Consider the following 23,612-nt stretch of genomic DNA (forward strand, 5'->3'; position numbering starts at 1 on the left):
CGGCCCGTGGACAGTAGGCTTTCCCACAACCCACGCGAAATTTATTCTTTTTTAAAACCCCTGTGTTTCTGGGACTGTCAGGCACGTGCCTTGGCACCGTGGCCATCTCGGCCACTTTGGCACAGTCACACGCGCGGAAAGCTCCGCCCGCCCGTGCTGGGGGCTGCCGGGGGAGCGGGAGCACACGCTGGGACGGCGACGGGACCCCCGACGGGACCCCGCCCCGCCCCCCGGCCGGCCCGGGGCAGCGGCGCGCGGTGGCGGGGGGCGCAGCGCCCCCTGCCGGCCCCGCCGCCCCATGACAGTGCTGGGGGGATTGGCGGCTTCCCCGGCGCGCGGGGGGTGACGTCAGCCGTCCGTCCGCCCGCCCGCCCCCGCGGTGCCGCCGCCATGGGGAAGAGTCGGTCGCGGGCGGCGAAGGCGGCGAGCGTCTTCCGCATCGCCCGCAGCGGCGCCGTCAAGGCCAAGGCCAAAGGCAAGGCGCGGCCCGTCACCTCCGGGCTGAAGCAGGTGAGCGGGGGATGGGGGGCGGTAGGTTTGCCGGCGGAGCGGCGGCGGGGGGATAGGGTAGCCGGCGGAGCGGCGCGGCAGCTTCCCACCGGAGCGCCTCAGGCCTGCCGGGTCGCCCGGCGGCCCCGCGCGAGGCTTCGGCCGGGCGGGCCCGGCCGCTTCCGCGGGGATCCCTCCGGGCCGGGGCGGTGCGGCCTTGCCTCCTCTGAGGCCTCTTCTGGGGGGCGGAGGGAGCGCTTGTGAGGGACTCGGTAGAGCTGCTTTATGGGCAGTTTTCTTCTGGGCACAACATTGCAAAGTACACAGTTCCCACCTGAAAATTAGGTTTATGCGTGGATGTCATCGTCTTCAAAAAGGGAAAGACAAAAAATGTTATTTGATCTCTGCAAGCGTCCGCCACCTAAGACTTCGAGCTGTTCTCCTTGAGGGGGGTCATTTAGAAAGTATCTGATGGCATTTCAGTATGGCCCAGGGAACCTGATGCTAAAGACAACAGCCGTAGTTCAGCAAGTTTCCCTTTACTAGACCACGCTTGCAGTGTCACTGATGGTGTAATTCAGGGCATGGTTTAACAAAATGGCCTGATCGAAACCACCAGGCACAGATACTGCGAGGGGAAGTCCTGCTCTTTTCCGTCAGGTTCCCAACCCCAGCCCCCTTTTCCAAGCCGGGGCTCTGTTCCCACAGCTCTGCTTGATGCTGACTCAGGAACTCATCACGTCCTAGGTGGTTCAACTTGCTAAAATCAGCAGCAAAAGCAACTAAAAATGCATTTTGTGTTTTTCTGTGCTGGGTTGGCAAGTTGAACAAATTTAATTATGAATGAGTACAAAGAGAAACATTTTAGGGGGGGAAGAACCAGAAAGGATGGAACCTTTTCTGATCCAGTAGCTGTTCGTTTGTCTTAGCTGTCAAGTAAAACCATGTCAATGAGATGCAGTGAACAGATCTAAGAGCACGCACTGCCATGTTTTGCTCTTTAATCCCTCTTTTCCCCCTTCTTGCACCTTAGATGGACAGTGATGCTCTGCAGACCCTTCTGTGAGCTGATTTAACATACTGAAGGAATGGAAAAGTAAACAAGCAAAACCAGTATTCTACCATTTTCATGTCTGGAGAGCACCACTGCCCAGGGGAGGGAGAGAGTGAGTCGTGGCTGGCAGCGATGCAAGGGAAGAGGGGTGGGGGTGATCTAAGCAAGGGTTTTCCTCTTGGTAGCAGCAAGTCATCTTCTTTTCAAACCCTGCCTCCAGCCTGAGCTGTGTGATCTGCTGAGAGTTCAGCTGGTCCCTCTAGAAGGGCATCTGATAATAAAAGCAGAAAGTTAGTGGTTTATTGTTCCCATTAGATTTCGTTGCAGTCTGCTGGGCAAAAAGAGTCAAACAGCCACTCTAAAAAAAGGCCCTTTCAAATTTTCCCCTGCAAGCTAAAGTCACTTGACGAGTTAATCTGGTAGACAGACAGGAATGTAACAAACTTTGGAAATAAACAATTTCATGTTGCTGGTGTCACATCTCCACTTAGTCTAGAGGGTTCTGTATAATAAAGAGAAAAACAAGTTTAAAAATCATATTCATGAAAAGTGAGTAGCTTATTAGGAGTAAAATTTTATTCTGTGTGTTTGAAGCTGTATTCTTTAATTCATTAAGCCTTTGGGGATTTAGTTATCATTAAGCAGTATAGGAAGATGCTCAGAAAAATTTGTTAAAATAGATTTATTCTTTAATAGATGAAAGCCTATTCAAACAACTTTTGATATAGATACACAAACTAGCTACAGAGCCTCTTTCTCTGGAGGAGTCCTGCCAGAGTAGCTGAGGATATCAGGTATTAAAAGTGACTGGATCCTTTCAGCACCCCTGTGAAGCTGGAAAATGGTAACAAGCCCTGATGGGAAACCAAAGATCTTTGTAAATTGGATTGTCCACAGTCCCATCCACTCTCCATTTGAGCCGGGAGCTGAGTCCGTATTTCTCAACTCACTGTCCAGTTTGTTATCAAAGTGATAATCTGAGTAGACTTGTTACATCAGCCTCTTGCCACTGCTTGTTCTCTTGATCACTCAGAATAAGTGGAATTACTGTTAATGTGTACATGCTCTGAAATTATGGAAGCTTTGAAAGCAAAATGAATACGTGTAACCATTCACAGTTTGCTTCTGCCTGTGTAAATTGCTGAGAGGTGAATTACAGGGGTAGTCTTTGGAACAGCAGTAGGCATCCTGAAATCTGGGGTTGCCTGAAGGTGTATGAACATTTGCAATGTAATAGGACATTATCTGGCTACAGTCCTGTTCCAGACCTGGTGCTTCAGAAGCAACAGGTGCTAGGGCTGAGAACAGCTGAATCTTACTTTGCTGCAGCAGTGAAAGAGTTTATGCCTCCTTGCATCCACCCTGCTCCCCTCCCACAGATTATTGTCCCCAGAGCACAGCACATGTCCATGTCTTAGCTCTTCCCCTTCGAAAGCAAGCATCTTTGCTGAAATAACTTATGAAGGCAGATTTGGGCTAGTGAGGCTGAGGTGTCCAGGGATCAGATACACATCCTGGTCTGGTACAGTCACAGAAGTTTCTTTAAATACCACAACAAAATCTGGTAGACGTTCTTGACCAGACCTATAGTATGAACACATAGGAATGCAAGGTGTGATGTTGAAAGGCAAACTACTGGAAGAATTCAAAATGGTAAGATCATTTACAAACTGTATTGGGTTTGCATGGCAAGGTTTTGGTAGCTCACAGGGGCTACAGGGGTGGCTTCTGTGAGAAGCTGCTAGAAGCTTCCCATATGTCCAACAGAGCCAGTGCCAGCCAGCTCCAAGATGGACCCACTGCTGGCCAAGGCTGAGCCCATCAGCGATGGTTGTAGTGCTTCTGGGATAACGTATTTAAGAAAGGGAAAATGTTGCTGTGCAACTGCAGACAGAGAAAGGAGTGAGAATATGTGAGAGAAACAGCTCTGCAGACACTAAGGTCAGTGAAGAAGGAGGGGGAGGAGGTGCTCCAGGCACCGGAGCCCATGGTGCAGCCCATGGTGAGTCAGGCTGTGCCTCTGCAGCACAGGGAGGTTAATGGTGGAGCAGATCTCCACCAGCAGCCCATGGAGGACCCCACTCTAGAGCAGGTGGATGTGCCCAAAGGAGGCTGTGACCCTGTGGGAAGCCTGCGCTGGAGCAGGCTCCTGGCAGGACCCATGGCCCCATGGAGAGAGGAGCCCACGCTGGAGCAGGTTTTCTGGCAGGACTTGTGATCCTGTGGGGGACCCACACTGAAGCAGTCTGTTCCTGAAGGACTGCACCCCGTGGAAGGAACCCATACTGGAGCAGTTCGTTAAGAGCTGCAGCCCATGGGAAGGGCTCACATTGGAGAAGTCTGTGGAGGACTGTGTCATGTGGGAGGGACCCCATGCTGGAGCAAGGGAAGGGTGTGAGGAGTCCTCTCCCTGAGGTGGAAGGAGCAGCAGAGACAACATGTGATGAACGGACCACAACCCCCATTCCCTGACCCCCTGTGCTGCTGGGGAGAAGGAGGTAGAGAAAATCAGGAGTAAAGTTAAGCCTGGGAAGAAGGGTGGGGTGTGGGAAAGGTGTAGTTAAGATTTGGTTTTATTTCTCATTACCCTACTCTGATTTGATTGGTATTAAATTTAATTTTCCCCAAGTTGAGTTAGTTTTGCCTGTGACGTAATTACTGAGTGATCTCCCTGTCCTTACCTCGACCCATGAGCCTTTCATTATGATTTCTCTCCCATGTCCAGCTAAGGAGGGGAGTGATAGAGTAGCTTTGGTGGGCACCTGGCATCCAGCCAGGGTCAACCCACTACACGAAGGAGGGAAGGAACCCTTCCTGTAGCTCCAATCCAGCTAAGAGGAGCTGAGGGCAGTGTAGCAGGGCCTGTCTGCAGCCTGGCTTTTGTTTTGTGTTCTGTTTCTGGATCACTATGGGCTCCCTTTCCAATAGAACAAGTTTAACTGCTTTTATAATTTTTAATTTATTAGAACATCAGTATTACATGACTAGATGATATAATTAAGTACAGATCAACCTACTAAAAAGGAATTTTGGAAGATATGCATATAGAACTGGCTGTATAATAGTTGTACAAAAATGGTGCACTTCCACATGCCAGTGGAATTTCTGTTAAAAATACTAATGTGTGTATGTTTTTTCTTCCCAGATAAACATTAGAAATGCTGAAAAAGTTAGCACAATAAATAAAGCATTTGCTGAAGTTCAGAAAGAAGTACAGCAGCTATCAAAAGGCACTGCAGCAGAACCTCAGAAGAGTCATCAGGTAATTTCCCTTTGTGAAAATCTGAGTAGGGAAGTGGAAGGAATGTGCATGTTCAAAGCATTATATTCTGGCTCTAAGACTGCAGGCAATTCATGCAGTTGGTTTAAAGCTGTAAGCCCAGCTTTATTAATTTCAGTTGTGGTAATGTTGAAATCTGGTTAGCATATTCAAGTGCTATTTAACTACTAAAGTAAAGAGAGACAAGGGTGGGCAGCCAAGCCGTAGCATGCTTCCAAAACATATTTTTAAATTATGTTCTAGTTGGTCTTTAACTGATTTTTTTAAAAAGTTAATTCCGGCTCCAGCCCCTTGATTTGAGACTTATGTCACAACATGAATAGACACAGAAAGTAAGGATGAACCTTGCTGTTCCTTACATGAAGCATCTGATAGTGCTTTGAACCAAACAAACAGCTCTGCCTCTTTCTGTTCCTGATTCCTAAGCCTTCATATTCCCTCATCAGAAGTACCAACACCTGAACAGCAATTTCTGTACTAGAGCTCTTGCCTGTAGCACTTAGGGTTCAAGACAGTGTTTCACTTGTCTTCCTTTGTCTAGTCTTTTAAACAGGGCTACGTGCAGTCTTGCGCAAGAAATAATTAATGGAATTTAATTGCTGACAAGCTCTTCCGTATAAACTCTTAATGCTGACTCTGATGCTCCGGGAATGGTTTGGGGGAGAGAGAAAAGCAGTGGGCCGGGATAAGGTACACATCAATCCATGCTGGCTGTTGGGGGAAGTAGAGGGAGTTGGGAGAAGCACACATGAGTTGAGCATTATTTACCGTGCCTGGGGTGATCAAGTTTCTGTATGGCTGGAAGCAACAAAAGGAGTGTCAAATAACTTAAGGAGAGGCTGAGGGAAAAATGAAACATAGGTGACAGTCCTGCCAGAACAGGATGAGGCCGAGCAAGGGTTTCAAGGCAGTTGGTGCCAGCGGCCCTGTCCCTGCTGGTTTGTTATTCCACACAGCCAGGAACTCAGACTGCACCACTGCTCCTGTGCTAGTAGGGCTGTACGTGGCATAACGTTGAATTTTATCACTCAGACTGTATTTTCTTTAAAGTTGCAAAAGCGTTGTCGAGAGCACTTCTGAACTAAAACCTGAGCCTACTTCCATTTGGCTGTGTTACTGGCATGATAGTTTGTCTTTCTCCTGCAGCATAAAGTGTCAGCTGCTTATCTGTCAAGTTTAGTGAATCCTGTAATGCCCCAAATTACTGAATTATGACTGCAAAATTAGCCTAAATTAAATACATAGAGACAAACTCATCTTCTAGACAAGGGATATTTATTAGTGTTTTTCTGCCAAGTAGAGTAAAAAGAAATTGCTTTCTACTGTAACCTGAAACTCATTTTTTTCAGGTTTCCACAAATCTGGAAGAGGAACCAGCAAACGTAGATGCTGCTACAAACCTGTTGTCTCAGTTGTAATACATAATGGACAATGAAGGGATTGCAAGAAATGAAGATCACAAATACTGATGGCTTTGTTTGTACAATTTTATTAAAAAAATCTTGTTAATATACAAGTATTGGCACACTTTAATACAAACTACAAACAGACCTTTCCTATCATCTAGGAAAGTGGAATGTCAGAAGTCAGTGTGAGAAACTTAAAGTGCTAAAACAGAAGGCACTTCACAAAATTGGTTCACTGAAACAGTTTAGCATAACTCAAGTTGACATCCTTCACTTTTCAGCATGGCAGTGAAAGCTTCAAAATTGATTGAAAGGTTAAAAAAAAAAAAAGCTTCTTGGCAGTAAAGCTTCAAAGAAAATGCTGTTATCTGTAAGCAAGAAGCCTAATCATTTTTTTTTAAATTATCAAAAGGCTGTAGAGCATTTTTACTTTTCTTACTAAAGAAAACTCCAAATAATTGCATTACACAGAGGATACTCGGGTGAAAAAAAGGTGCCAGAATTTTTGATAAAAGCCCTTTTTTCTGGTTGTTGAATTTGTTTTGTGAAGTAGTTAAAGGAAGCAAAAGGAAATATACTCCCAGAGTCAGTGAACTAAGAAGTTATACATTCATTATTCAAATACTTAGGTTATGAAGAAGTCTAGAATGTTATAGTTAGAGGTAGATAAGTAGTCTGGTTGACACAATATCTAATAATTTAGTATCTGCACATCAAAGAGATCACAGACTCCTTCATTATCATCCAGGTTAAAGTTGTAGTCATCTCCGGGAGTAGGAGAGAGTCGTAAGAGAGGAAAAACTGTAAAGCAGGAATAGTTTAGTTTAAATTAAAACACTTCTGGAATATCAGCCCTATCTCATAATTCAGTGTTTGTCATCAGCAGTATCATGGTTAGTCTTAATTAAAATAGTCTTGATAATCTGACAAGCATGCTAGGATACATACAGTGAATACCTGTATTGCCTTCAAACTAAGGCAGTAAGTGACATGTCTACATTTTGTGCTTAGTATTTTAAATGAATTTGCTGGAATGGAGTGATAGCCGTGGAATACGAACTTAAATTCTTCTGCAGCAAAGGAGTGCCTGAGCAGCTTTTGAAACTTTCATCAGAAAGCCATCATTCATATTTGTAATTCCTTTGTCTTGTTGCAGTATTGCAGGTATCAGCTTTCAAATATTTATAACCTTAAGTAAGGAATTTAACATTATCCCTATTTTACAAATGAAAAATGGAGGCTAGCAGTTTCTCTGTGCACTGCATTTCAAGCATGGACTTCATGTCATCTTTGGGGAGGGAATGCAAGAAGAGAAGCCCCAGCCCTCATGCTGCACCTCAGGAACACTAATCTAGTGCAGATGAGCTGGGCATGCTGTACCTGCTCTAAAAGTGGAGACTATTTCCATTTTAGCCATGTATCGACACTTTCGCATAATGCTATCTTGCCCCTCGGATCGTGTAATTACTTGGTTCTTTCTGATAAGCCCTGAGGTTGTCTGCTTGAAGGGCAGATATTAGCACAGGCTGCTCACAGCAGCATATTTACAGGGCAAGAGGAATAATGCCAGCTGAGTTCATCTCTTTGCCTGGCCCCTCAGCAAGCTAAAGCAGCGAGGCAGGGAGCATATAAACTACTAGCTGTAGTTTAGTCCTGCACTCACATGGCCACCAAGGTGCAAGAGCAGAAAGGGGTGACATTTGCCTGTTCTGTCAGTGTACCACAGCTCTGCATGCAGGCATGTATGCTCTGAAATGTTTACTCAAAGCTCCTGCAGGAAGCCTGAGGCAGAACAGAATTAAACCAGAACTTTTTTTTTAAGGCAGCACTCTAGTCATCAGCCTGTTCTTTCTCTGTTCCTGAATTAAGGACCGGTGGGTTATTCATGCATGTAAGTGCTTTCTGGATTAAGGCTCTCATATTTTGATTGTTAAATAAAACTTGCAGGAAATGGAAAGGGGAGCAAAGACAAGAATGACAAAGATAGAGGAGGCAGTACAGGGGGAAGAAGTAGTTTCATACTGACTCTTGGCATCAGATTTAACAGACACCTATCAAGAGTGCTCTTCACACAAAAACCATGCTGCTACTTGCAATTATTAGGAAAGTAAAGATGTTAAATACTTACCGTCAGAAGACATGAGTTCATCAATAATATCCCCACTGATATTTCCTGTGAAAGACAGGAGCATGTGTTTATGGAAGTTGACACAGACTCATTAAAACACTGAATTGCAAAGTACAGTATGGCTCGTGCACAGTGTAAGAGCGGTAGAGATAGCAATGGTATGCCATGTATACATAAAATAGATTCCATCTTTGTATCCCTCATTTTTTTCCTGATAGATTTCTCCCAATGATCCCTTATAACCCTAGAGCCATGTACAACACAGAGCTGATCCAGTGGGAGAGAAAGGTATTTTGGTCAAAATGAGTTTGCTACTTAGAGCTGGCTTAGCGGCTTCATTAGGAGATAAACGGAAGCCTGTCGTTTCCTCTGTGTAACTCATCAGTAACTCGGTCATAAAGAAGGACTCAGGAAACTAATAAAAACATTTAAACAGTCACTACTGCTTCCTACCTGCGGGCTCCTCCATCTTTGCTATGTCGAATGAGTTTGGCTTGAGAATACAGTTAACGTCCAGGGGCAGCAAGCCCTGGTAGTCATTTGAGCTAGTTGTAGCTTGGGCGACATCTCCTGAAAGGCTGGGGTACAACACCGACTCTGGAAGGCTGGAGTAAGGAGCTGCTGGGGTTGTACTGCTCTGCTGCACGCTGCCGTCTGTTACAAAGACAGAAAGGCACGTTATGAAGTCTGTTACGGTAAAAGGGAACACAAACGCCTGGACCCAGCTTTGTCTTTTGAGGAGAACATGGCCAATGTCTGGAATGAGGCAAGAGGAGCCTCCCCCTTCCAAAGTCACAGGCACAATTTAATCAGGACCCTTCAGAAATCCAGTGTGTAACACTGACATAATTTTCTTAAATATTTTCCTATTACCCTACTGTTATTATGAAAAAACCACCTGATACTCAGGGAGTCTCTCACTGTGGCTATGTGGAAGAAGATAAGTGACCTTGTGGCACAAAGCTGGAACTGGTGCCTGTATTATCTGTCTCATTAAAAGGTACATGTTCAAATCCTATCTTCTGTCAGAGGTTGGCAATTTCATTCCATACTGCATTCAGGAGAAGCACCTCAGAATAACTAACAGGATCATATCCAAAACCTGTTCAGTATAAAATGATAAGCTACGAGGGAAGCTGTCTTCTGTTTCAGCAGACAGAAGAAGAGGAGGCTTCTCTGTAACCTGAGAGCTACTAGTAAGCCCTTGGGGTAGTTTCTTAACAGACAGCTGCTACGTTGCACAAATTCTTGATCTTTCCTTTATCTACCACCTTTTCTAACAGTTCTTTCCCTCCAGCCCCTGACCTCCCCCACCCATCTGAGGTAGGAAAAACTCTGGACCCACCTGATGGTGTGTCCACAACTGATGTTTGCGGTAACTCCTGTCCTTGGTTCAGATCATGTTGTTCTGGTGGATTTTGAGGAGCTGTAGCAGGTTTAAGGGGGGTCGCTGGAGCTGCAGGTTGAGATGAGGGCTGTGCAAGGTCATCAGGCGGAGGAACTGGAAACACCATGGGTTTGGCGGAGCTTGAGTCTTTATTTATAAGCAGCACATGGATAGGTCCTGAACTACTTTTGAGATTGATCTGGTATTTCTTCTGTCCATTCTGTCCCTGTAAAGGTGGTATATTATGAAAGTTACCATTCCCTGAGAACTTGGAACTTTACAAAACGTAACAGTAACTGCATAGAGTTATTTCTCACAGAAAGTAATGAAGATGTTTGAACAGAATTCTCAAACTGATGCAGAAGATAAATACAGTGCTTTTCTAGTTAGATCACTAGAAAAGCTGAGAATTGGCACAAACTTATGAAATCATACTCAGGAAAAAAACATTTAAAAGTAATACGTGTGATCTAATAAAAAAACCAAACCAAAACCAAACCAGATTACAAACCTGTAATGTATTTACCTAACCAGAACAGTTACAGAGGACACAAACACACAATTCTTTGAAGTGTTTACTTGAATTCAAGTCATATGAGACTTATAGCAGGGCTACATCTTATCAATAAGAACAATGATAAATAGTGATTTCTGCACATTTACATTTTTTCTTTTTAAATGGAGCTTCAGAATGATCCTGGTTGAGACCAAGCATCCTAAAACAGTTGGATATATCACCGAGACTGAATGAACACAGGATCATGAGTCAGTAGAAACGATTTCTTAGCTGATTTGCCAGGCCTTCTTTTGGCAAGTTACTTAAGCAATACAGCTAGGACTAGCTTCCTCTAGCACAGTCTCAATGAGACCACTGACTCCACTGTGGCTAATTCAGTGAACAGGTTTTCAGCAAGTATGTTCTAGAAAAAATGAGGATGAGAAAAGTGGGAAAGAAGCCTCAGGAAATGGCAACCAAAGCAAAAACATCCAGTTTGAACTTGGTGATGAAGACTTAAGATCAGCTTTTTTAGTCCCTCACAAAAAGCCAAAAAAACTCCACCCCAACATCACAGCTGCTAACTGTGGTCCCACTGAGCACCTTACTATTGCCTAAACTGATTTCAGCAGAGACAGACAAAGATCATACCACCAATCAGCTTCATGGTTCTAGCGTTAGATGCTCTTATGATACTAGACTGTGCTTAGCCTCACTAAAAATAGCTTGTGAAACTTCTCAGGTGAATTTCAGCCTTCTACAAGTGTAGTGGCTATCATGCTTCATACAATGCTCTCTCCCAACTATATAAACCCTATGTAAAACACAGCACTGCAACAAAAAAAAATATTAAAGATGAGCAGAGGTAATTTGGCCTCCTACTTTACCCTTGCCCATTTCACCTTTTGGCGAAAGTGAGAGTGAAGTCTGTTTCTCTATCCAGTCTAGTACCACAAGACTAAACATAAACTACATCTAAACTAAACCTACAACTAAATCTAAAAGCTTTTTGGTAAAAGATCTGTTTTAACAATGCGACAGAGAAATCTGACACATAAAAGTCACTGCTAATAAGTTCTCAAGGGAATTCATGAAAATTGTGTCAAATTTGGAAAACTGCAACATTTAAAAGCAAGAGAGAAGAGAGGGCAAAGAAACCCATTATTGCATCTTGTTTTTAATATACAACAGAGTTACCATTAGTCTATCTAGGTGTACAAAAACCACTTTTTCCCACATGGCCTCTCCCTTCTCAACTCAACCAACCTTATTTTTTTTTCTCCCTCTTGCACACAGAGATAAATCCTCCGCTCTAATGTAGCTCTTCTTTTCCACTGTCCCTCTAGAACTCTTAGGTAAACAAGAAACCAGTACATACCATTTCGGGTATAGGTACTTCTAACTGTGTACCACAAGGTGCTTGAATTGCTAGAAGTGTGTCTCCTGGTTAAATAGCAATTTTAAAGAAAGTGTTAAGTGTGTGTATTTTTCTTAAGTCTTGCATAGTATCCACTCAAATGAGATATGGTAATTCTCTAAGGCACTTAAAATTCTGCATAATTCTAGCATAAACAAACTTGTGGTAGGACTTGCATAGTCCCTATAAGATCCAAGTATATCGCATAATATAAATCACAGAATTCCAATACTTAGACCATAATTGCAAGAACCTTTTCTTGTAGCAGTACAAGATTTACCACTTCCTTTACCTGTTTGTTACTGTCCCCAGATCTCCTAGTGGTACACGTAATGTGAGGTGAAAATATTTAACTAGCTTCTTTTTCAGCTAAAACAGCTCTCTGGTCCAGCTCACTTTATGGCTTTGAAGAATGGTGGTAGTACAGAGAAATTTAACAGAAGGAAGAAAATGTATTAATGATCATCTTCAGTGCCAGCACTTCCAAGTGTCTAAGCCCACAGCTTCTGCAGCACATACAACTGGGATGTAGCAGCTGGCTATCAAACTCACCTGTAGCTTACTATGCACACTAAAATGTATTGGTTAAAGTCAGGAGGTCACAAGTACATCAACAGCACCGGCACAACCTGCCTTACACTGCAGGTCACTCACCTACCTGCACATCATTTCCCCTTTGTCCGTAACTTGGAATAATGCTTTTCTTTCTCTGCCTCCTAAGAGGCACTTACATGAAGTACTATATGACTGGCATACTAGATGCCTCCATTTTGTGATGACTAACTCTTTTTAGTAACAGCTCATTTTTGTTAAACTCTGCAGCAGGTTGGGCTTTTTTTTTTTATTCAAAAAAAAAACCCCAACCTTCTTTGTGGCAAAGAAGAGGTAGTTCTGAGCCTAGCTGGAGGCTGAACAACAATCTTCTCTTGGGTGCCCCAGGATCAGGAGAAGATGTCAAGGGAAGTAACTTTTGCCAGCAATTCTTGGCAATTTCTTCAAACCTCCTGTACAGAAGGAATCCTTTTGATTTAGTAGCTGTGCCCCATCACTGAACTTCAGCTGGCTCCACTTATCAGCATCATCAGGAGCTCCTTTTGATTACAGCTGCCACCAGAAAATGTTATGAAATTTGGACCTGTCTGGTCTTTCTGGTGGGTCGGACCAACATGTCCTGTCCCTGGTTCCATTAACAGCCTGAGGTAAGCCGCTGCAAAGTATGAATACAGAAAAAGACATCCGAAACCAGTACTCAAAAAACAGCTGAGCTTTCATTCTGTACAATCTGTGACTACACCTAGAAAATGACAGAACTTGCTAGTCATGAACATTATGAGACACATCTACTTAGTACTGATCACTATTGAATACTTCTAAATTTTAAATACTTGTAGGGAAAAAGCAGATTAGTTAGCAAGTTAGTTTTCAAGAGGAAGATCAAGAAATCTCTCACTTTAAGAAATAACAGCCTAGCAGCAACTTACCATTGAAGCAGTTGCAGATATCTTCATGGGTAACATATGAAAACGTGACTTATGTCAAGGAACATTTTTCTTAAAGCAACACGAAACTGGTATTTGTTACCCTTTAAAAGAAGTTTGTCCAAACTGAGTCTAAACTATAAACTTACTGCTATTACTCAGGGGTGTAATCAAGGCATGATTTTTGGCTTTCAGAATGGCTAGTTAAAAACAGCAAAGTTGCGTCTTTTAAAGAAAAAAAATCTGTATCTGTGAAGAAAATACAAAAAAAAAATTGTGTAGTTTGAATGAGAAGTGATTCTTCTAAAAAAGGAAAACATGTAAAATCTTGTTTTGAGGAATACCATTTACCTTACTAACTTGACACTACAGAATTCAAATACATATCAGGACTTCCCAGAATCACACAAAAACTGCCAGAGGGGACATGAGAGTTCACCTGCTGTCCTGTCCCATTCCCTCCCTCAACATAGATCAAGTGTTAAGACATTCCAAACAGATGTTTGCCTCCCCTCTTCTGGAAAACCTCCAGTAATGGATATTCCACCACCTCCCTGGGGGGTCAATTCCAGTGCTCGCTCTCCCAAAGCAAAGCTTCTCCTAACATCTAACTTCAGTCTCCTTTGCTACAAAATCCATTTCATAGGAACAGTTTCTGTAGAGCAACTCAAGTAATTTTTAAGTACTTATCACTGGTGCTATAGATAAGAAGGGCACTTTCCTGCTCCCAATCTCAGATGTCTTATTGTCCTGGTTTAACCAGGATAGGGTTAAGTTTCCCCAGCAGTGGAGGGGGAGCTCTAGCCGGGTTATTCAGATACCATGCGGAGGTCACATCCTGGCAGGTCACATTTTTCCTGGCGCAGGAGCGTGGTGCACTCGTGGTTTTGTACATCGTGCTTCAAACTGCTGTATTTGGTAGTTATTTTGCTCTGTTCATTGCTATCACTATTACTGTTATTGTTATTGTTGTTGTTTGTTGTGTTGCTATTGCACTGTTGTATTAAACCTTTCCTTATTTCAGTCTTGGGGCTTTGTATTTCACTCCCTTTGTGGGGGAGGGGTAGCGGCCGCGTGGACTCAGACCCCGGCAGGGGCTAAACCACCACACTTATTTTGCTCAATATCTTGCAAGACCCCTAAACACATGGTTACAAGCAATGTAGCTGGAACTCTCTGCTCATGGGGTATTTACACGCAGGATTTTTTTCCAACCCAACAAGCTTCAGGACTTTGTCAACTCAATTTATCTTTGGGTGATAGCTTAACCTTTTCAAGAGAAGCAAGCAACACAAAAAAAGATTCATGTAAAGCACCAGTAAAAAGTATAAATTCAAGTGCCAGAAAGCAACAGAATTCATTTAAAATAAGACACCAGCATTATACTATGGACTTAAAAATTACTGCCATATATATGTGTGTGTGTGCTAAATTATTTTCAGATCCAATCATACAGTCACAGAAGTTAAAAAGTCATGTAAATAAGATTTATATTTTCTTTCTTTTTGAACCAAAACTAGAAATATATATTTGCCTTTCCTTGCTTCTGATAAGATGGACTACATTATGCTTTATCCAATACCTACACTTTAACTGTTGTTTTAATTCTAGTTCCAAGATACACACAATTAATTTAAAAGGATATTGGTGGTTTGTAGAATCATCCATGACGTTCTTGATACTTTGCTGAAGCCACAGTTTCTGCTGATCCAATTCTTTTTCTTTTAGCTCTAGATCTTCAATTTCAGCTTCCAGATACCTCAGCCTGTCTATGACTTCTTTTGTATTGCAGCCAGCACCTACTCCTCTTAAAAAGATATAAGGGTGCATGAAACCACAAGTGAAAATCTAAAGCAAACACGCAAAAATAATTTCTTAAGACTGTTTTCAAAATTTTGGAATATCTACTAATATTCACCATTAGCGAAATGAACATTTACCTTCCCAGCACTGATTTAACAGAAAAATGAAAATTCTTAACGTCAGATCAAATTTAGAATTCCCCTCTACTGAAATTTCTTTTGGAATGTAGTTTTTTTTCTGCATTGGAGCTGGTTTGCAGACACTTTCTTCCCCTCTAACTCTTAGCTTGAGCTTTCACCTTCAGTGACCCAGGAGGAAATCGGCATGTACTACAGGTTGTAGGCAAGTGGAGACAGTGTGTCCCAATACCCCTCCCAGATTCATCTAGAGTAAATTTTTCAACTGCAAGTGCTAGTTATAAAGTAGCACAAGTTTTCTGAAAGTTTCTCTCCTGTATGCTTTAGACTTGATTTTATGTATCAAAGACACAAGTTAAAGGGAAGAGAAATAAAAGTTCATTTGCAACTTTGCTGTAATTCTAAAACGTCGTATTGCTCATTGGTGAGCATAACGTTAATTTTATGTTGTATCTACTCAGGAGAAGGGGGAAGAAGCAATTTTTGTTGCTCTTGAGCACATGAAAATTTGAAGAATTGACATGGCTTACTTCCACTGAATGCTGTTTTTTGACTTCTTCTCAATGAGATCAATTCCCTCTAAAACATTGGTGATATCATAGATCCTTCTCTTCTGCCTCACAGCAAGGGTATCAGCAGCCTGCCAAGAGAAGAACAAGTATCAGCAGCTTGCATGCTGAGGGCAAAAGACAGTTAAACTATTCCCTTGGAAAAATGCCAACTACTGTCATTCTGAAGGCAGAGGGTTTGGCTCTTCAAGAGCCAGATGCTCAGTCATGAATTCAGGAGTTCAGCACCTGCGTGTAGTGCTACAAAGCTGAGAGGAGTCACCTCTTTGAAGGCCAGCAGGCCTACCCTTGACAGAAAGTTCATGTGTGTTGCAAAGACCACGTTCGGTATTTGGAGCATGCGCTATTCAACTGCACGGAGGAGCTTTCAGTGCTCTTTTTGGAAGGTAGGAAAAAGTGGGGAAGGCAGACAGCAATGCCCTGCAGTGGAACATGCCTCTGAAGCCAACGATGTACTAAGTTTATCATCCCTTCCACTAACACTCAAGGTATTGCAGTCTTTGTTTGGATTAAACTGTGCTGGGATATGAAACGACAGGGCTGTAATTTCACAAAGTGGCTGAAGAAGAGCTGCAATACTTCAAGCCAGCAACACCCTCTAACATTTCACTGCACAAATTCACCTCGCAGTGTACCTGGGCTTGCTCAATCTGTCACACTGAGTACCAAGAGCTGTTTCACAGCCACGAGGACCGTGGTACAGCTCACAGAGATGCTCGCCGCTGTCACACTATCACTTTCACGTTCCAGCTAGCTAGGCCGTGTGTCTGTGTGCTGTCACAGCTCGTCATTCAAAGCAAAGCAGCGTGTCAGGCAGAGGTAACAGTCTGCTTCATGCCATAATTCTCTCCATGGTGACTTTTATGTACCTGATGCAAAGACTTAAGATAAAACAAGCAAACTTGAGCTTATTGTGCCTTCCACACCCTCAGCTCTTTGATGCTGTAAAGCGGCTCAAATTCAAAGAATATTAGCTAAAAGGAGAGAAAGCAAAGAGGAGTCTGAGTCTGCAACTACTCAGGATGCTCAGATAAATGAATACAAGGGACTACATGTATTAAACAGATTAAAAGAAAAAAAGAAGAAAAATAAAGGGAAGGATAGCTGGCAAAGACTTCTGCATCCTGAATTTGAACTAACGCACAAAGTCACCTAATTTCCACTACAGGCATATAATGATTTATTTCAGTTTGTCCAACAGTCTACTAAATTAATGCTTTTAGTAAGGTAGCCTATATGAAGAGTACAACCTGAGACAACCACAAATAGGAAGGAAAACCAGATCCATTTTATAGTGAAGTCCATATAACTCCTTTTACAGTATTTTCTGAGCTCTAAACAAACTCACTAATCTTCTAAAGAAATGACACTTTCCTAATAAAGTTAATTACTAGGACTTAGTAGTCCAATTTATACGGTGAATGTTTTTCTAGTGAAGTAAAATTAAAGGAAAAAAATGAAAGAACGGAGATGAAAAAAATACTCTTACAGCCATGAAATATAAACACTGCTCTTTCTCCTTGACAGTGATGTACCTACTAAACAGTGTTAGCAACATTTATCTTTTGTATCGTCTTCTGTAGCAGTCTGTTAAAATCTTTTCCTATCTAACAAAACAAAATACATACAAATACATACAAAAGCACACACTTTAGTTCGCTCCAAGGAAACAGGCTCTTTGATCACTTGTACCAGCAGGCATGCGCGTGCTATCTTAACCTGCTATTTTTGCTGCATGCATACACACTGCTTACAATGATTGCAAGAGAGGCCTTCAAAATCTAGGCAGTGACAAAATTGATGCTGCCTGCACAATGTTTAATCAACACCCTGTACATCTCATAGTCTTCAGAGGCACAATCTCTACAAGCTCTCTACATGGTTCAATGCAAGGAATGGACAGCACACACTTAATCAGCTGCTATTCTGATTAATTACTTTCTGCTTTTTTTTTTTTCCATTGCCCAACACATGGACCTAGGACTTGGTCTACCGCTCATGGTTTGAGTGATGAAGAAACTGCTCTGGAGACCGATTTCATTACCTCATGAGAATTTCCAAAATGCCTGTCTGTACAACATATAAATGCTTTACTAATCTTAATGTATTTTCAAACCAAAGTTTAAGACAAAAAAAAAAAAATCACTAATTTTGAGTGCCCAGCTTCAGATGTTTCAAAGCTGGAGTGGTCTCGGTACTCTAAATTCTCCTGCATTTCACACTCAAAGCAGAGCTCCCATGAACACCAGCAGTGGAGATTCACTACTGCTGGAAACCAGGCTCCAGAACCCCAAGTTAGGGACTGAGAAAATGAAGGACACAGTTACATATGTATTTGGCTTGACTAGCACTGTATATAATTCAATCACAGCTACAAAGTCCAACTACTTACATCAGGAATTCCAACAAAGAAGTCAAAGTGGGGCCAGTCAGGAAAGTGTAATCCAGATATTCACTAGTTTTCTGGTGCTGGTCTTGCAACCTAATTATCTTCTCAAAATTTTATGGAGTGTTTCAGAGATATTTTAAAAACCAATTGAAAAGCTCCTTGACGCTCTAGCAGTTACCAATGGGACATCTTCTGGTAGGCACATGGTTCAGAAATTAAGTTCAGTCATTCAGTTCCTCCACACGAACCACATGCTAATGACTTCAATAATTAAGAGTGTTTTGAGACAAATCTCTTGTTGTCAAAAATACTCTTAAAACTCATAATTTCTCAGCCTGCATCAAATGGTGGAAGCAGATCCAGCAGCACAAGAAAGGGACATCTACCACAATGGCCCTGCTAACATGGTTGGAGGTAGCTTCCACACTCCTTCCTCTGAACCATTTGTATTTGGTGTTCCTTCTTAAAAATCTTTTAAATGTAAAGCTGCTGCATTCTAGTCATTCCTTCTAGTATCTCCTCATACTTTGATTAAGTATGTATTCAAGACAAGCACTGTATGAGTGTCTCACAGACAGGTTTGGAGCTAAAAGAAAAACCTCTAAGTGCAGGGCTTTGGTTCTGTGTGCATTCAGATTGTGCAACTTGTGGAATACAGAAAATATGCTGTTCAGCAGAGTTTCAGCTGCAGGCATGCACACGCACACACACACACACAAACCTGTCCATGAATAAAACAACCACCCAGAAAAAGGGTAATTGAGAGTTTGGGTGGACTCTCACACGACTTCTTTGCTCCCTGAGAGCTAACAAAAGGCAGTGGGAATCATCAGCTGCACATTCACTGCATTAGCACTGAAGAGCAGATGAATTTGCTAGAGCACCATGGCAGAGTCATTACTGAGAAGCTTAACAAAGCAGAAGGGCCAGCAATGCCTGCCTGCTCTCCCTGTGTCAAAGGAAAGAGGTCCTGCATCTTCTGGACTGTCCCTGTAGCAGATGACATCTCCCCAAGAGGACTGTCAACACTTCAGTGGGAGTGAACAGTGTGCTTGGCAACCTGTACATAAAACTAATGAATATCACTTCACGCGTAAAGGTTAAGAGAACGTAAAATTTAGCAGATAAGCTTTTTCTTCTTCTGTAGAATATGGCAAGTGTATGGCAGTTGTTATTTGCTGCTGATCAATACATTTATAAAGGTAGTAGCAAACAAGTAGATTTTAGAGTACCTGATGTTTTGCACCGATGATCAGAAACACTACTTAACCTCGAGTATAGCATTCTACTTTAAACCAAGCCCATTTAAGAAATCAAGGCAAAAGCAGTTGTATGCTACTGAAGAGGAAGAATACATGATGTTTTGGGAGTCATTTCAGGAGGTTTATTCCTTACTCACTCATCTTGCTTTTTTTCTCTCTTCCCTGCAATTCATGGGTTGCTGCATATAGGAACTTTGCTTTCCTTCCCTTCCATCTCATCCCTTAACGTCTTAGGCTATGTTTCCAAAACTAGATTTGTTTATACAGGATTATTCAGGGACAGCTATACAATTACTGGAGAATAGCTGTTTGATTTTAAAGTAAGCACTGTAGAATTCAAATTTCAAGTAAAGAAAATCCTTACTTCCACTCCCACAAGTTGTCAGATGTTAGCAGAGAAGCATCCAGCACTAAAACATTTCCAAAATCAGTTCAGCACACAGAACTCGTAGGGCTCCCTGCTCCTAAAGCAAGGAACCGTGCCCACACGTAGGACAACGCATCACTACTGCTTCATGATGGGTCAGCACACATGTCCCAAAGTGTCCTCTTACAGACCGTTTAACTATAACTATAGATGTATCCAAAAATCACCAGAAAACATGCTATAGAACAGCTTTTCACTCTCAATTGCTAAATCACAAAGCCAGAAGTACACTTAATGTTTCCAAATTGCATTTACTTCATAGTGCACTGTTGGTGCACAGAAATACTAATCAGCAGCATAACATCAGTCAGTACCTGTCAGCAGAGAGACATCTGAAGATGTTCACTGCAGGAATCATTTCTTAGAACGCCCTGTTCTGTTTCAAGACCGTCCTGGTTCTTCAGCTCCCTGAGCACACCGACATAATGTGCCTGCTGGTTTTCATTTTTCCTTAGATATGTGGCTTATTTATGAGAAACACCAGTTACAGAAATGTACGTTCTGACTCATTGTTTATGAAAGTATGAACAATTTACTCACTTCAGTTAGTAATTACTTCCAACAAACAGTATCCTGTAGTTCAGAAATCAGTCTCCAAAAAGGGTCTTGAGCAGAATGTCAATGTCTTGTTGCAATGTCCACTTATGTTTCCCTGGCTATCAACCCTTCCATTCCCTCTGGGTGCTTACCTTCCTCACAAAAGGCGATGAGAAATGTCCCACCCCTCTACGCAGCCCTACTTTATTGTTCAAATCCATGCTCTTTGGCTCTTTAAGCTAAGCTTTTTGGCGCCATGTCTTATGAATTGGGTATGCTTTGCTTCTCAAATTAACCCTGGAACACCTCGCAGTGCATGACAGATAATAAAGCAAGCTGCACAACGATCCCCGAGATGTGGACCGCTTAGTTCTGTTTTACTGAAGAAAGAGGCAATTAAATATGAAGAAGTTAATCAATGTGTACAGGCCACAACATAACTAAAGGAGAGTATAAAACCTACCCAGTACCCTACCTAGTTCACCCTGAAGTTTCACTAGTCACTGTAACACTACAGAAGCGCTTGCTTCTGAAGAGGGATGCACAGACACAGCTCCGACACCACCACTCACCTCCTGTAGCCCACTAAGAATAATCAACAAAAAAGGTCAGTTTTCCAGAAAGGACTTCAAATAACCAAAGTGCCAAGCCAGTCTCTTACTGCCCTTTGCTTAACTCCTCAGCAGTTCGCTAGAGGACCTTAACCAGCCAGGAGAAATACACTTTCCCCTTGACGCACTGTGCAGGCCAACAGCCGGCAGGGCCCGAGCAGTACCCCGGCCCCTCGGCCAGCACGGCAGAACGCTCCAGGGCACCGGGGAGCGGACACCCGCCAAGGGTCCCTCCTGAGACAGAGCGACCCGGTGCAAGGCGGGCTCGTCCCAGGGCTCCATGGGTGAAGTCCCCCCACTGCTGCAGTCCAGCGCCTTCACGGCTCAGAGGCGACAGGCTGCAGAAGTGGGTGAAGCTGATTTGCCACCCACGTCGCCAATTAAGCATCTTTCACATATATATATGTATATATACAAAGCTCTCAGAAGGCACTGGTCTGTTTTTCAACATCGTTTTCCTTTGCTAAAAGGACATTGAGGGAGACAGGTGAGAAACAGGTATAAATAACGGCCCGTACACTGAGCCAGTGCGCAGAGCAACGCAAGAGTAAAAAATAAATAAAAAGCCCCTAGTGACCTACGTTTTATGCACAGTAACCATTTCACCCTCCTTAAAAGAGTCGGAACGCGTATTTCAGCCGACCGCGGCGGCTGTCAGCCATCACCGGGCAGCCGCAGCCCGTCAGCGGCCGGGGCACCCCCCGCCGCCCGGGGACGGAGGGAGAGGGCGGCCCGGCCCGGCCCCCGCGCTGCGCCGCCTTCCCGGCAGCGCGGCGGGGCTGTGCGGGGCGGCGAGGCCCGGCGGTACCGCGGGTGCCGTCCCCCCGCCGCGGGCAGGCCGCCGCCATGGCGGCGCCGCCGCCCCGCCCCGCCCCGCCCTCGCACCGCTTTGAGGTCCAGCACGCCGTCCTTGGCCTCCTGCAGCAGCGACACGAACTTGGTGGTCAGCAGCCCCAGGCTCTTCTCGTGGCGGCTGCTGCCGCCGCCGCCCACCGCCGCCTCGGCCGCCGCGGCCATGCCGCCCGCGGGGCCGCCCCGCCGCGCCACGTGTCACGACCGCTGCAACGGCCCGAGTCCGGAACGGAGCCCCGGCCCGAGGGCTGCGGCGGGAGGGGCGGCGCCGCAGGAAGTGACGCCGCCGCCGTTGCCTGGACACCGGCGCGTTTCGGCCGCGGGGGGCGAGGGGCCGCCGGCTGGGACCGGGCCGTGCCCGCCCCACGGGGCTGCGGCCACCGGCGGGGCGGTGCTCCTCGGCCCTACGGCCTCCAGGAAGGGCTGGGCCGGGACGCGCAAGCCCGCGCCATGCGGAGAGGAGTCGCGCTCGGCTGAGGGGGCCGGGCCGGGCCTTCGCTCCGGCTTCCCCGGAGCGGGCGGCACAGGCCGGGAGCCCGCCTCAGGGAGGGAGGGCAGGGGCGTCGGCGACAGACCCGAGCGCCTGAAGTGCCCCTGCAAGCCTGCCCTTCCCTAACCGGTAGCACCCCGTCACATCCTTCCCCGTTTGCATTTGATATAAATAAACCGAGATTAATTATAAACTACGTTCTCCCATCTCCTGAGGCCCGACGCAGGACACGCGGATGGTCTGGCGAAAGGCACCGAGAATGGCGGGTGCCTACCCAGTCCCTTGCAAGGGGTGTCCGAACATACTCAGCCTTAACCCTCAGATACCCCATCACACCAGGCCGTGGAGCACATTATGAAGGGACATTACACAGAATGTGCCGTGTGACAGAGGAGCTCTGCCTTCACAGGTAATCGCATCTTCAGGGCAATGCGTGCACGTAGAGGAGCAAGCAGGTACGCACTCTCTCTGGACCTTGAATCACATCCCTCCTGCTCTGAGGTAGCACAGGAGTTTCCTGACACATTCAATATTGATTTAAATAGATGCGTTATCTTGTCTAGAAACGAAAACAAAACAATCTAATAACAGAATCAGTTTTAAATTGTCATGATTAATGCAGGAGAAAATGCCTTGCATCTGACAAGGTCAGAATTCACATTTTGTTTATATTATTTATTATTTTATACCTTTCATTAATGTCAGGCTGAAATTTATCCTTGTGAATAGGTATTGGCACAGCTTTGACCTACACCATGTTCTTATTATCATTTTGAAGGTAGAAATCATTTAAACATCTGTTAAAAAGCTCTAAGGAAGCCATGTAAGCATAAAGAGGGAAGCAATGCCAAAGGCAGAATTAGCCACAAGAAAAACAATCCAAACACTACTAATGTATGCATGTATCCAAATGTGAGATTTCTGAGCCAACAGCAAGGAGTAGAATTTATGTTAAAAACAGTAACAAAAATTAGAAATTAGAAAATAGTTTTTCCTCCAAAATTTTAATTTAGAAACTCTGAGCCGGTATTTAGAATTGAAGCAGGGCAAGTTTTTACCTTCCTGGTGCATTCCAGGCATTCAATTACTTGACCCAAAGTGTAGCTTGGTCAATTAATAAGCAAAGAAAAAAGAAGTGCCCAAGGAAGCACTTGATAAACATGACAGAAAAGCACTCTGAAGTGGTGTAACCTTTCTGTGCCAGTGATACCCATTTAAATACCATAGAACAGCTTTCCAGGTGAACATTTCCTCACATAATGTGGCTCCTGAAGAAGCAGGAGTGTGTAGAGCACAAGGTAAGAATGAGAAGTCATTTTTTTCTGCATTTAGGTAACACTGATATATTTGTGTCAGCAAATCAGTAGACCACTGAGATGCCAGCAGACCAATAAATCAGG

At 44.0% G+C, this 23,612-nt stretch overlaps 2 protein-coding genes across 2 annotated transcripts; one reads left to right on the plus strand and one right to left on the minus strand.

Moving 5' to 3' along the window:
• The first annotated feature begins 335 nt into the window (after positions 1–335).
• RBIS (ribosomal biogenesis factor) lies at positions 336–6,339 on the plus strand. Its single transcript, XM_074816572.1, has 3 exons — positions 336–510; positions 4,689–4,805; positions 6,173–6,339. The coding sequence occupies exons 1-3, from the start codon at positions 391–393 to the stop codon at positions 6,239–6,241; spliced, it is 306 nt and encodes a 101-aa protein (XP_074672673.1). The 5' UTR covers positions 336–390; the 3' UTR covers positions 6,242–6,339.
• Positions 6,297–22,512, minus strand: E2F5 (E2F transcription factor 5). Its single transcript, XM_074816562.1, has 9 exons — positions 21,756–22,512; positions 15,606–15,715; positions 14,781–14,942; positions 13,139–13,182; positions 11,619–11,683; positions 9,703–9,970; positions 8,811–9,011; positions 8,358–8,402; positions 6,297–7,030 (listed from the first exon to the last, which is right to left on the minus strand). The coding sequence occupies exons 1-9, from the start codon at positions 21,885–21,887 to the stop codon at positions 6,921–6,923; spliced, it is 1,137 nt and encodes a 378-aa protein (XP_074672663.1). The 5' UTR covers positions 21,888–22,512; the 3' UTR covers positions 6,297–6,920.
• Between the last annotated feature and the right edge of the window lie 1,100 nt (positions 22,513–23,612).

Source organism: Strix aluco, chromosome 1 (genome assembly GCF_031877795.1).
Source record: "Strix aluco isolate bStrAlu1 chromosome 1, bStrAlu1.hap1, whole genome shotgun sequence".
Lineage (NCBI taxonomy): Eukaryota > Metazoa > Chordata > Aves > Strigiformes > Strigidae > Strix > Strix aluco.